Here is a 14,989-nt window from a genome sequence, read left to right as displayed (position 1 = left end):
ACAAAGTCATAATTTGAGACCACAATTTAGTATCTTTTTTTGAGCAGGTCATCAGACAGGCTCCGTAGTTTTAAGCTTAAACATATTTATGTGTTTTATGTGCATTTGTTTGTTACCAAGTAATTTATGAGAGAATAAAGAGATACATTTTATAATTTTTTATATATCTATTTATTCTTGTGCTTTATAATTCTGGTATGAAAACTGCAATTTCTTTAGTGTGTGTGATCAAATCATTGTATGGCTTTGTCCAGGTTGTTAAAGGGGTTATTTTAAATACTGTTACTGTTATAAAGAGATAGCTTTTAGCTTTAGCATTTATATAATGTAAAACAGAAAATATACATTTTAATACAGTAATACAGTAATACAACAGCAGCGTGAATGTAAAAATATAATACAATACATACATCTAAACTTGATGTAAAAATCTTAAGTTTACAACTGAAGAGTCTTGTTTTCCTCTTAACATAATCTACAAACAATTTAAAGTGCAATTGACTTAAATAGTTTATAAATAGTAATTATTAACAATTGGACAAAAACAGTATCTGAAATATCAAGAAAGTAGGTTACTATTGTACCTTTAATGCCACACTACTAAAACTCTGGCACAGCCCATTAAAAAACTTTGACAATTCTAAGACCAAAATGTAAACCATTTCTAATTGCTTAAACACAAGTCACTGTTTCTAAAGGCTTACAAGTAACAAAGTACAATATTATCCACAAATGCAGAGCCTCTGGTTAAATTTAGAGAGACAGTGGCACTGCTGAACAAAGCACTGATTGTCTTTGAGGTTAGCTGAGTGTTCACAGGAGGTGATAAGGAGGGCCTCTGTGTACTCAGAGCTGGGTGTCCTCCTTGATGTCGTAGCTGAACTCACGACGCTCTTTGAGGCTGCTGCTGTGGAGAGGAGGCTCCTCCGGGACATGGGCCAGAGGGTCAGAGCGGATCAAGTAGCTGAACAAAGAGGAGATAAGTTTAAACAACAACTAACAGAAAGAAATGTGCAACAAAAATGAATGTGATTCTTAACTTCTGTTCTGAATTCTATTATTTCCTGAAAGTAGAAAATCTAATGCTTACACAATGTCATTAAGCTCCAGTCTAGTGTCCGGTGAAGGGTTTATCAAAACATAAGATAAGGTGTTCTGCTGATCGTTCTGCTCATCTGTAATGCAATTAGTAAATCAAAAGTTAGTACATTAACAGGATTGTGCCTTGATTGAATTGCTTTACCTTGTAGATAACCCAGATTAACTCTGTTCATGACATCACTGGCAGTCAGATTGGTTAGATCTTCTATGTTACATAATGCAGAGATGGACAAAGACACATGATTTTCAAATTCAAACAAGCAGTTTTAAAACAGGATCATAGTACTCACCATATCCGGATGTGGGTAATCCCAGATGCTTCATTCTGTTGCGGACCAGCTCTGACAGCTCCTCTCGTTCAGATCGTCTGTACAGGTTCAGTCGCTGCTGGGCAATGCGCTGGGCATGGTCCTTGGTTGAATCACGACTAACGCTCTGCCACCTGCTGCTTCGTCTACTCAGACGCCGTGCCCACTGCATGCTTTTTTTCCTCCTGAGAGGAGGATCTGCCTGGTCAACGCTTCGAAGTTCACAACCTCTGTCTTTAGTGTCCTCACAGTCGTCCACACTCATAGACACTTGAGACTAGGATGGAAGGTAAAACATTTTTCCAATCATTAAAGAAAAAAAAATAATATATGAATTTTAAAAAATAAATTACCTCTGCTGCAGAGAAAATGTGTGATTCTGTTCGATAGATTCCAATTGGAATTTCAGCACTAGAAGAGCAAAGCTTCTGAAACAGCCGTCCATACGTTCCAATCCATATATCCTCCTCTGTAACTTTCATCTTGGACCAAAATGAAAACACATTTGGTTTACCAAATTATTGCGTCTGTATGTCTGGACCATTTAAAAATGTTACTCACAGCACAGAGATAGCCTGATCCAGGAGTAGTGTCTAATCCTAAGAGCAACCTGGCAATAAGTATCATGTAGTCCTTCACAAAAGACTGAAATCATGAAGAAAAAAATAGATCAGTCAAGGAGAACAAATGTAGAGTTCTTCCTTTTGAACGCAAGATGGCGCCAAATGCATAGCTCTTAAAATGTCTGCTAACAGGTAACTTTAAGCCATTTACAAATCAAACAATTCATGTATGAACCTGATACAGTAGTGTGTCCAACATGCTGATGCTGAACACTCTCCCTGCAGCGAATGGAAGGCGAAACATGAAGGCCAGATTAGAGCCTTTATCACGCTCTTTCTGTGATTCAAAAGACACATTCATTATCAATACAGTTTTATATTATAATAGTGAGCTTCAGTTCAGAGAAATCTCACCTTCTCTAATTTGGAGAGTGCAAGTGAATAGCAGTCTTTAGCTCTGAACTGCATAAACCTCATGTTGGACGGATGAGTAAGCTCTGTGATGATACTTAGACTGGGAAACAGCCTGGAAAAGAGACAGATGTTGTTTAGGAACCAACATACAAGGTACAAGCAAAAAATTTTCACTAATTATTGATTATTATTTGATAAGTTATTAGTAAAAGAAATCACCTAAACATTGTCTGTACGTTTACAATAGTTTTAGCATCAGCCATGTAGTCTTCCTCTGCACTCATGGTACTTTCTTTATCCACCACAACCAAATTGTCAGCATAGATGATTCCACACTGCAACAGGCTGTCCAAACTGAAACACCAAAACAAACCCAAAACTTGTATAATCAAAACACTCTGGACATGTGCTGCATTTCTCACTTACTTGTCTATTGAACCTGCCATGTAATAAACCATTGGAAAACAGCAGATAGCCTCTAGAAAGTGATTATCTGGCCTGTAAGACAATGGATGTGTTAGTACATGACTAAATGTGATTCAGTCAGCACTGGTCACTAGTGTGTCTTAGCACTGATGAGTGTGTTCCCCATCACTCAGAGACATTTAGTCACTTTATTAATGGTCGTCTTCCTCCACTAACCATGACAGAAGCCTAGCCCTGCTGACATGAGGCTCAAGGCTGTGCATGTGATTGAACTGCATGTACGAGTGGGCGTTTGTATCTGTGTGCGACAGAGGAGAGAGTGCTACAGGGCGCAGAGACGATGTCGTTTCCCAGAGCACACATGCAGCGGATGAAAAAGCCTTGAAAGCTTACATGGCCAATATTTCTGAAGATATTTTTCTGTTGTAGGAATATCTATATATCGTCCGAGTTCAAGGAAAAGCAGGTTGCCATGGTTACGGTCTAGCAGAGAGCAGTGTTTTATTTTCTTTGTCACTCAAAACACACCGTCATGCTGAGCAGCAGCTGTAACCTAACATCAGGACTGACAATGGCGGCCCACCTCCACAGCCTTTGCCTAAGTGCTCTGCTGACGTGAGCTTTTAGAACACACAATGTTCCCTGTCATAAAATGTGAACAACCGAATGAAAGAAATATGAAGAAATTTAACTCACGGATTATCCAGCAACAAGACAATGGGGTTGAGCTCTTTTCTTGGTCTGTAATAAGCTCTGAGAGGCACTATAAAGTTATAAAGACCATTCCCAGCCGTTTCAGCAGATACAATAATGAGCTTGTTTTTAAACCCATATGCTTTGGCGTCCTCAAAACTGTTGTGTCGACATCCCTGCATAACAGAAAAAAGTAAAACCCTTATGTAATGTACTAACAGTGACTAATTTCAAATAGACAGTGCTGTAGGCCCACCTGGTCCAGCCGTAGACAGCAAAACGGGGCTTTCTCTGATAACAAATGGCATAATGTGGGCGAGCTGCCAATGTATGGTGAGTTAGGCGGATAACCTTTCACATACCTGGGAGGAAATGAAAGAGGAAATGGACCCGGTAACAAATGAAATATGTACAAAATACTGTACTGCACTGTAGGGACTTGATTGATTGGACAAAACAATCCAGCAAAATCTTATTGTTGCTCTGTGTTTGTCTGTTAAAGTCTATTGAGATGCAATGCAATAGAAATATAATAAATAATGCAAATATGAAGCTGAATGCAGTCAGTTCATGGAAAAAACACCCAACAGAACTTACTGTCCCAGCTCTGTAGATGATTGGTCTTTCTCATCTGGGAAAACAGAGTCATCTTCAGACTGATCACTAAGAAGGTCACAGGGCAAAATGGTAGAGGAATCTGCAATTTCCTGAACTGGTGCAATGCTTGGTCGTCGCCCCCCTGTCCCGTTTACAGTAGGTGGTGGGACAAGGCTACCACCTGTAGGTGGACTTGTGTTCTGAAGATCCATTGCAACCGTGCCTTTAAACACAGACACAAAACAAAAGTACAAAATATCAAAGGAACTGTATGTACTGTGCTATTTCTCTTTAGCACTGCAATCACAACTGGACCTGGGTTGCCAGTGCCTAAACCTGCCTCTAGACGACACAAGTTTTTCTCATTCTTAGTGTATGGACAGGCCCTGCCTTGTGAAAGCTCAGAACCTCCAGAATTCACTCAGAAGATGCACAGCAGTGATTAATGAGCAGCTGCAGGTGCCAGGATTCAGACAGTGAGAATTCAAATTATATCATTAAATCAATTGGATTTCAGCATAGAAACTGGCAACCTAAATGAGAGACTCATGTGAGGCTCATTCTGTTTTCTGACTGGATAATCATCTTGAGAACCAAAACACCCAATAATAACACAAATAAACATATCATCATGTCCAGTGATTTTGTAATTAAGAATAGACCAGCGATACATGTTTTTATTAGTAAAAGCTGTATTTGATTTAAACTGGGGACACAGATAGTTGTTTGAGAAATGTAAAATCTAAATTTTACATACAGTTCCTTTAAATAACAAAAAATGTCACCTTACCCATGCTTGCAATGATGCTGTGAACAGGAAGTTGTGCAGGCCCATCATAAAGTCCCCCAGCAGATCTGCCTTTCTTTTCCTCCTGGTTGAAGATGAATGCAGAGTTTTCCTCTTTGGTGATATTAATGTAGTAACACGTGTCTGTGGCAGCCATGATGTGGCGTGGACCTGGATTTAACAGGATGCTCTTGTTGTCTTCTTGTTTAATACCAATCAGACACACTCCATACCTTAGCGACATGCACAGATAAAATTGGACATTTGTTGGTAAATAAAGATAATACTTTTCATGTAGCAGTGAACAACAAACCTAAACAATTAATGAAAGCCTTGTATCTCTAAAATGTTCTGACTTACTTTTTATGAGCATGAAATGACGCATATGTGAAGCTTTTTCCACTGTACTCCCCAAAAAACTTGCTGTCACACAGTCGGATATGGTAGACCTCATTTCCAGAACAACATCCATACATCCTCTGCCACTGCTCAGGAGACTGCTGTCCTTCTCTAGGATTGTAAAACCAAAAACAAACATGAGTTAAAACATTTGAAACATTGCCCTTTCTATTTACACTTGTGTTTTTGTATTGTGGACTAAATGTGTCGGCAGTGTTTTGAGCATCGTGTTCTGTTGCAAGACAAATAAATAATAAGATGCACATATATAAATATATAATACACTAAATAAAAAAGACACTTTCAAAACTTGACTTTAAAGAAAATACCAGGCGCACACATGCTACAGACAATTGATTTCTTTTCTAGTTTCTAAGCAATTGACTTCACCATGTAAAAATGTAATGGTGGCATGCTGGCAGAAATCATTTTCACACTGAGCTCTTTATGCTCTTGTATGAGGAACAGATCCTTTTAACCGCTCACTGCTTTTCCTTTCATTTAGTGCACTCTCCCTGACTCTCGCTGTGGACCACAATAAGCTATGATTCTGTTTTTGATTTGTGTCTCTGTGTCATTTCCCTGGGGGCAGTATATAAATATGTAGACAATACAAAAAATAAAGAAAGGGCTTGAGGGCACACATTCAAGTCTACACACCGTCCACGAGAAGTGTGCACAAGCAGAGTGACCAAAGTGGAGGTGGCTGGGCAAACACAGTTTAGTGCCAACATGGCATATTTGAATTCCTCTTCACACACAACATGATCTGAAACAAAATAAAACAGGGTTGTGATGGTTTATTGAATTATTCTTATATAAATATGAATTTCTTTTAGAAGTAGAAGCATTATTTTTTTGTGGTCACAACATATGTAGCTACTATTACGTCGCATGACATACTGTTACTATTTTCTGGCAGCAATCTGCCACAGGGTGAAATGACTTCTGTCTTCACCCGTTGCCTGGCAACATCAGAGTGACTCCACAAGTCCTTCCCATGTGTCACTAAAACTGTACCTCTCAAACTACTGCACACACATGTACGGTGTACATCTATATCTATTTATTTTATTAGTCAAAATTTGAATCACATTCATCATACTCTCACCTGCAAATTTGACATGAAACTTGTTTTCTGGTTTGAGTATCTGGACGTAGAGTGGACAGTTTGGAGCAAAGTCTTTGACTGCCCAAGCCCTCAGTATGGTCTGATGATCCTGAGTTGAGATAACAGTTACATACTTATAAACAATTGAATGTATTTGTGACCGCATTAATCCCATTAATTTAATTTCACTCTTCAATTATAATATTGTTATGATAAAAATGTCATACAGCTGCAGTGCGATCCACCTCGTTACGACTGCTGAGAATAAAACAGGCTTCAGCATCATCCATTCTGTAGAGACATAAAAAATACAGATCTCTGTCTAAATCATGGAGGGTCATGTTATCATGTTATTATGGGACAATCAATGTTTGAATTACACAAAATCTAAAAAGCTGTACCAATATACCCTGTTTTGCATATGATTAGAGGAGCCAGCAGAGTGCAGAATGCAAAACAAGTGTGGGTGGATTTGAAATAACGCCACATGTAAGATGTGAGTCTGACACACTCCCAGTCTACATTTTAATTGCTCAAAAAGCAGATAATCTATATTGGTATTTCCATAAATTATTCCACACATACATGCATTTCTGTCATTTTTGTTTGAATATATGTATCGTGCCAGTTATGAAAAAGCTTTGAATTATCATAATTACAAAATAATCAGACTATTAATGACCAAATAAATACTAATGAGAGAACTCAGACTTCATACATTTATAGTGTGGTAATTCTAAAACGAGTGAATATAATACAAGCACATTGTGTTCACTACAAACAGTCAAATCATTATATTTAGTTGAGGATAAATGCAAAGTAAAGCACAAAACAAACCATTTTCTTTTTCAAGAATTAAACACATCCCCCAATGAGATCTAACTTTCAATTAGTAAGCCAAGAGTATAAACAGTGTGGTCCTGTGAGCTGTTTTACCTAATTACACCACTTACAACTATTACATCAACATGTAATTTCCCAGACTAGCCTCTGGAAACACAAGAACATTTAGCTTACATTTATTCACTGCATAAAAGCCCAAAACTTACTTGGCTCTGAGCAGATCCTGGTCCTTGAGGACAGATCCTTGTAAGTAAATCACTCGCTGTGACCACAGAGGAATCTGCAGCACCCTCCGCACCTGCAGGTCCATCTCACTTGGGCATAGAATCACCACGTAGTAATCCTAATAATAAAAAAATATAATATATTAAATAAAATATTGCAACAATTATGAAAGTATTATGAAATTTACAGTGATGTAAAGAGTAGAGCTGTAAGTTGATTCCAGGTAACTCTATCTAGGCTTAATTGGCTTTAATTTATAGTAGGTAAATTGGTAGATTTGTTAGACTAACCCAGTTTCACTGTATTATACCAAATGAGAGGTCAGACTTTTTATATTAATAGGTTCTAAAAATATATGGCATTTTGGCATGGTCATTACAACTAACTGTACCTGTAGTCTGGGATGAGCATAGAACTCATTAAGGAAGTCCATGAGTAAATCAATCTTGAGTGAGCTGACACACAGCACCACATGTTTCTCGGTCTGGGCTCGGTGGCGGCTGTAATTTCCTCCAGATTTTTGTCTCTCCATCCACAGATAAATTAATTCTTCAAACTGTCAAGGCAAGAAATTAACAAAGGCATCCACATAAACATTTCATAAGAAGGTTTTGGTTATGTAATGGAGGATTTTATTACCTGCAGAGGGAGAACCACCAGTGCCACACAGATCATGATGACTACCAGCAGCTGAGATGGCCAAATGCGAGGAGTGACATCTCCAAAGCCCACGGTGGAGAAGGTAACAATACAGAAGTAGAAGGAATTGAAGAGAGAGAGATTTTTTCCAGCTCGTTCCAAGTGCTGGATTCCACATGTACTACTCAGAAGAATCAGATAAAACATTATATTAAACAAGAAACACAAATAAAAGTTTAGCTTTAAAAGCTTACCCAGTGAAGACAAGGCACAGCAGAGTGCAGATGAGAATAAGGACCTGATTAAACATGGCAGAGTTTGTCCTCTGAATTGCTCTGTGAACATCATTCTAAAGAAATGAAGAATACAGAAAATTATATATTTAAAAAAAAAAGTATAAGAAGCATAATTTCAGTATTTACATTAATTAGAAAAAATATTTTCGCTTGAGGTTCCAAAGCAGGAAGACGTGTTATGGGTGTGCTGTTATTAGCAACCAATTAACATCATTACAAAGCAGCCCAACCACCACATCGTGAGTCAGAGGGCCTTGATTTAACTCATTGGGACAGAAGCATTTAGGTTAATGCAATTACTCACAATCATGTTTTCCAAAGCACATTTGGCTAACCAGCAATTAAGAAACACGGGGATAAAGATGTTCCTCAGAGAAGGCCAGAATATCTAAATAGTGAGATTTATAATGAGACTCGTCAAGCAAAAAAACATTTTATCACTGCTGTTTATCCAGAGTAATTGTTTTACCGTGATAATAAAGGGGACTGTGTTGATCATCTCCAAGAGAAAGGACACTTGAAATATCTGCTCCCAAATATTTCCCTGGCAAAAACAAACACACTTTTATACCTTTTACCTGAGCAAACAGAGAGCTCAGAGAGTTTCCATAGAGATGCACATCTTCACTGTCACATGTCACTTTCTGATAGCACTTAATCTTTTACCTCCGCCCCACATTGCAATTACCATCTATCGTTAATGCCGCCTTGACAACAATTGAAGTTAATTACTCCACTTATGGATTGTCAGATTGAGAGTGACTAATTATACCGAAGAGCATAATGATTCAGATTCAAGGCCGAGTAGTGTGCCAGTGTCTCACCTTGTAACTCAAATACATCAATAACATCGTTTCCAGGAAACTGATGATGGCCACAATCACCTACATAAATCGCATAACACAAATGGTGTAGAAAGAAATGCTAACAATATCTGGCATCATGTTATAACACATTTTATGGCTTACTTGTATGGCCCAGACAGGCACTTTCCTGTCCACCCAAAATATCAGCTCCCTAACCCAATGAGAACAAAGTCCACGTTAAAGAATCATTAGGAAAAACTGCTGAACATGAAAAAACAAATGTGGTGGCTCACCAGTTGATTGCGCTGTCTTGATTGGATGCATTAGACAGACAATCAACGCTAAAAGAATAAAAAAAAAACAAAAAAAACAAAAACAAAAAGGAAGTAAATGTAAGAACTCCTGTATTTTCAAATCCACATTACAATAAAGAGCTCACTCACTAAGTACATACCATTTAGTGTTGGTGCCGGCGATGCCTGTTTGTGCACCACTGTGGCTGCTGTGACCACTCTGAACCGGGTTGTCCGTCATCACTCTGATTATGTACAGCAAACATGTGAGCAGCTTCAGACAGAAGTTGAAAACACGAATCCTCAGGCCTTCGAATATACAAAAGGGAATCAATTTTTTTTTTTTTTAAACTTCTTGCGTGGTTGGTGTTGGTGCTTTACATTCGTGGTACTACTGTAAAGATCTATTTTATTTGTGTTTAATTTAACTGACTTACTTGATCGTTGGTTTTTAATGAAGAACAATTTCAAACGTTCCTTAAATGTGTTTTCATTCACATAAAATTCCACTTGAACCCTAAAAAGATCAAAGAAAATGTGAAAAAAGAAAGGAGCATACAATAATACAGACATTAAGGTAACATTAATATATGATTTAATGATGAGGCAATTATCCATGTCTGATTTATGTTTGCCTGTTTCTCTACCTGTGCAGTTAAAGTAGTCCTAAGAAACCCCTGATCTGGAATTGGGTCCCCGGGCACTGCACATCACCCACTCTCCCTGACAGGTTACCTCAGCAGCTTTGAGAGATGAGCCAAATGCAGATGACAAATTTCCCTACAGACTTTTACACGCACAATCTTCAGAGAACAGATTACAGAAAAGTGCAAGACAAATATTGTGCCTGTCACTTCAATGGTTTAAATGTACTTTTAGGACATTTCAATCAAACACAAGTTCATTGGTCTGATTGATGTGCAGAGGGGCATTTTATTTGGGCTTGTTTGCATGTTTGATCTTTTCATTAACTTGCCTAAATGTGCGTATAGATACAGGTTTACAGTGTTCTTTCTTTTAGGAACATTATGTTATGAAAACAATAACAACAGAAAGATTTTGTTAAAGTGTATTTAGGTGCTGAGCCTAAAAGACATGGTCATACAATGTGAAATGTGTCCTCCGTGCATAATGGTGCACATAATGACCCTTAATCAGCTCCTGTTGAGAACTCTTACTGTTTCAAGGGGTCTGACATTAGTCATACTGCGGTCTATGCCGTCTATGCAGGCATCGTGGTCTATTATTGACAAAGTTGTCCACAAATACAGTGTTATTTTTCAGAGGTAATATGTTTTGCCTTCCAAACACAAGTATGGCTTCTGGAATTGTATCTTCCATTTGCAGATTCTGAAAGCCATTACATGCTTCTTAAACTTTTCGTAACCCTGAAAACCTGGGGTCCTACCTCTGTCCACATTCACTACCAAGAGCCTCCGACCTCCACGTTCCCACGGTTGTACTGACCCAGGTCGGGATGACGACTCCGGGATCCATATGAGAGACTCACGATTACCTGTAGCTGCGTCGTGCCAACAATGCACACTTGCTGTAATCCTGTGTGAAATCGCGACTGTTCTTTAAATATTTTTTCTTCTGTATCGCAGTAAGCAACGATACGTGCAGAATGCTTTTTAGGCGATAGGTGTTTATGTAAACACTTTAAACACACATTTATTCTCCCTCTCCCACTTTCTCTCTCTGTCTGTTTCCACAGCAACGTTTCAAAGATGGGAATATCCAGTGCTGATGCAGTTATATGTCCCTCTGCAGCAGCAAAGCATGCTGTAATAAAGTGTAAACACTAAAGCAGAAAAATGTCAGTGTGACAGGTGGATGCACACAAATACTTCAGGTGCCGCTGTGTGCCACGAATCCTCATCACCTGAGCTTCTGTGGGTTTGCATGTGGACCACAGCTACATCTATTCATCTACACATACAAACCCTCACACACTTTCACAACAGCAGATGGGAAGGAAAATGTCCATTTGAAGTCAATGACGTGTTAGAGGTGTTATAAGAAATGGATAATACATTACTTACAGGTCTATGAAAGAATCTACTAATCCACTGATCAGTTTTATCCTTCCATTACGTTACTACACTACTCATAATGAAAAACAATTAGCATTATGAAATTACACATGAGGAGGTTGTCTTATTGTGGACCCAGATGAACAGATGTTTATTTGGGAGAGGGTTTGTTTGTGTTTCTTATGCATGCGTGCTTCTGAATAGGGAACATTTGAGTAATGGATGAACCCTGGGCAGATGTGACCAGTGACATTTTCAAGTTGAGTCACAGCTGTGAGTATAAAATCTAACCTGAAAACCACACGAAGAAATACGATTATATACTGACTGGGCTGCGAAGACCTGGTAAGATTTTTATTAAAAGCTATTTGCAAGAAGAATAGTTTTTTGGATGAGCATGATATATAGTCTTTAAAACAACAACATGCAGACCTCTACTATAAACTGCCATTGCAGGTTGTTTAAATCATTTTTCAACACTAAAGTACAAGCATGCACAGATTAGACACAGCCAAAATGCATCAAATACTGCAAAAGTAGTCGCTTCACTTCAGCACCACGGACAGCACCGGGCTCAAAATGGTGTTAGAGCTTTTTAAAGTCTGATTATGTCTAGTCATTTGTTTAGTTGAATTGTTACATTATTTTTACACACTCTACAGACCACACAATACAGCTGACTGTTACTAAAGCTAATCTACACACAGTTTGCCTTTGACAGGATCCTTTCACAGTCACTCACCTTCGACAGCACAGTGACTTTCATGTTTTGCAAATTGTAAGAACTCCATCCACTCCTATGTTTTTTTTTTTTATTATTAGGAAAGAACCATGCCATTTACAGAATGTACAGAGTTAAAGCGTCCATGCAGTGGGTGTGCGACTTTAGAAATGTTGACGGCAGTAACAGCAGGAACAGGTAGGCAGTCAGCATGCAGGATAAAAGAATGACTCCTTAAAACCCCACCATTATACAAAGGGTATTCAAATACCAAAAGACTTCAAGTAGCATTTATTACGCAAACTTCCACTTAGTCATAGATCCATTTTATACGGGACAGCTGTCAGGTTCAGTACTGTATTTCAAAATGATATGTACACAAATATGCTGTCATTTGTGTAATACCAATGGTGCTAATTAAACCCATATTAACTATTTAACAAAAAATCATTATGAGGACAATTTTAATATATTTGAGTATTTAGACATGTGTAATGCATAAAACCATGTAAAAAAAAACCTACCTGTCGTCATTCTGGAAGCTTTGGTCCCCGAGGAGAAGGTCTCTGAAGCGAAACCTGGGTGGGAGCGGTGGCACCTCACTTTCTGCCTGCTCCATCTTTAGGCCGGAGATGTTCAGGATGATCCCACTGTTTCTCTGGGATGGAGTTGAAGAAGAGCTGCATTACAGAAAAAAAAATACATTTAATCAAGGCGTGAAGAGCAAAGAAACAAAAAGGTTTGGATTATACAATGAGCAGGACCAGTAGGAAAAGACACATAAGCTACAATTACACACTATCCAACAGTGACTTGATCATGTAAACTAGTGAAAACAACAAGATAAGACTGGATGAGTTTGGTAAATATAAAGGGGGCTTTATTAGTGGTTACCTGTTGCCCTCAACACAAGGATGGGTGCAAAGATGGGATGGTGATCAGCTGTAGCAATGGGGTGGGCGAGAAACTCAAATTCTTTGCAATAAACTGTGAAGAAAGAGTATTATGATTTTTAAATATTCAGAAGTTATACATAAACTGACAATGTTATTTTTTATATTATTTCAGGGTATTTGTCCCTTCATGTTTTGAAACTTGTAGATGGAAGTTTTATTTACATTGAAGAAATAACATAATAATAATAATAATAATAATAATAATAATAATAATAATAATAATAATAATAATAATAATAATAATAATATATTCATTTTAATTTGGTCTTTTTATGATGGAGTTATATTTACTGTCATTTCATGGCCACAGCCTGGATGCAGAGAAAATGAAAATGCTCAATGCACACTTTTATACAGAAAGGCCTAAATGAGAAAAGCACAATCACAACATGTAAAACAAACAGAGTGCTGCCTTTATGGAATCAGTTCATTTGGTTTAAACTGAACTTGTCAAGTAAAAAATAAATAAATCAATACCAGTTAGACTTATTAGCCGCACACAAATCTGCAGAAGGCTGCGTTTAGAGCCTATACTTTACTTTAGTTTGTCCGTGTCTTACCGAGGCTTGTGCACGTTCACGGTCCCATCATCGTTCACAAATGTCTGATTCACGTAACATTCACTGCACATTTTGGCTGGAGAGCCGGTCCTGGCGTCGGATCGGAGAGCTGTGGTGGTCGGTGAGGAATCCCCCTTCACAAAGTCTTCTTGCTGGCTTAATGGCATTGGACAGTGACAAAAGTCTCCCAAAAAGCTCAGGTAACTTGTCCCGAGTGTCCAGTCATCTAAAAGACAAGTGCATCTTAAATCCTGCTGTAATGTGCGGCAGAAGTTTGGCTCCTGAGCACAGTCACTGCGAGAGCTGTCTGAAGCCAAACAGCTTTTTCCTAGAGATAGAGCACCTAGCGCAATAACTGTTAATTTATCACTAAGTCCTCATCAGGAGAGATTGGCACCCTCTGTTGGACGCACATCCGCTGCGCCGTCCACGCGCACTGGCATCTCAAGCATTCATGAAGGCTACTCTTCAGAAATGAATACAAAATGAGTAAATGGGGACAGACAGTAAAAAGATAATATTCAATAATAAAATATGCTAGTATGCATATTATGGAAAATAAACAGGCTACAAATTAAAGTGCCAGTTAGGGGGAGGTTTTCTATAAAATGGTTTGTCAAACACATGTAATAAAATGTTCCCATAGACACATTATATTTCACATTAGAGATTTAAAAGATAGAAAATTGTGTAAATGGAGGTGCCAATGACCATGATGCTCCGGAAATAGCTTGAAATGGGAGTTTAAAAAAGGAACTGATGATGATTGACTGTTGCCTATTTGTAAAGGTCTGTTTCTTGTTTTTTTATAAGGGAAATGTGGTGTGGGAGTCGTCATGAATCACCAGCGAGAGGTTGACACAAGGTTGAGAAAAGGTGTCATTGATCAGGCTGGATGAAATCCTTCTACAGTAGAAAAACAGTTCACATAAAAACACCTGTTAAATAAATCAACAAATACCAAAATAATGAGGCAGGATATTAAAACAGGAGATTGGCCATTAGTATAAACCAGACACACGTATTATCAGTCTGCCTCACTTATGGGGTCTCTCACATACATACACACACACACACACACACACACCCCCACACACACACACACACACACACACATACATATATATATACATATATATATATAAACAAACAAACATTATATATACATATATATGTATATATAAATCATACCATGCATCTTGTGAGATTATTTGT

The 14,989-nt window shown here is 38.1% G+C and overlaps 1 protein-coding gene across 1 annotated transcript; it reads right to left on the bottom strand.

The window, feature by feature from the left end:
- Positions 1-308: 308 nt before the first annotated feature.
- On the bottom strand, positions 309-13,941 carry kcnt1a (potassium sodium-activated channel subfamily T member 1a). Its single transcript, XM_055231894.1, has 31 exons — positions 13,775-13,941; positions 12,783-12,938; positions 9,939-10,018; positions 9,663-9,810; positions 9,502-9,549; positions 9,371-9,419; positions 9,227-9,286; positions 8,872-8,946; positions 8,707-8,790; positions 8,361-8,455; positions 8,107-8,287; positions 7,859-8,023; positions 7,449-7,585; positions 6,627-6,690; positions 6,400-6,508; positions 5,949-6,057; positions 5,250-5,399; positions 4,893-5,122; positions 4,103-4,325; positions 3,762-3,867; positions 3,509-3,681; positions 2,813-2,884; positions 2,606-2,740; positions 2,387-2,498; positions 2,208-2,309; positions 1,971-2,054; positions 1,763-1,891; positions 1,392-1,686; positions 1,244-1,306; positions 1,091-1,175; positions 309-964 (listed from the first exon to the last, which is right to left on the bottom strand). The coding sequence occupies exons 1-31, from the start codon at positions 13,939-13,941 to the stop codon at positions 847-849; spliced, it is 3,804 nt and encodes a 1,267-aa protein (XP_055087869.1). The 3' UTR covers positions 309-846.
- Positions 13,942-14,989: the final 1,048 nt, after the last annotated feature.

This window comes from Periophthalmus magnuspinnatus, chromosome 23, assembly GCF_009829125.3.
Source record: "Periophthalmus magnuspinnatus isolate fPerMag1 chromosome 23, fPerMag1.2.pri, whole genome shotgun sequence".
Lineage (NCBI taxonomy): Eukaryota > Metazoa > Chordata > Actinopteri > Gobiiformes > Gobiidae > Periophthalmus > Periophthalmus magnuspinnatus.
Note: the sequence above shows the minus strand (reverse complement) of the source record. Positions and strands in the feature narration are given on the sequence as shown.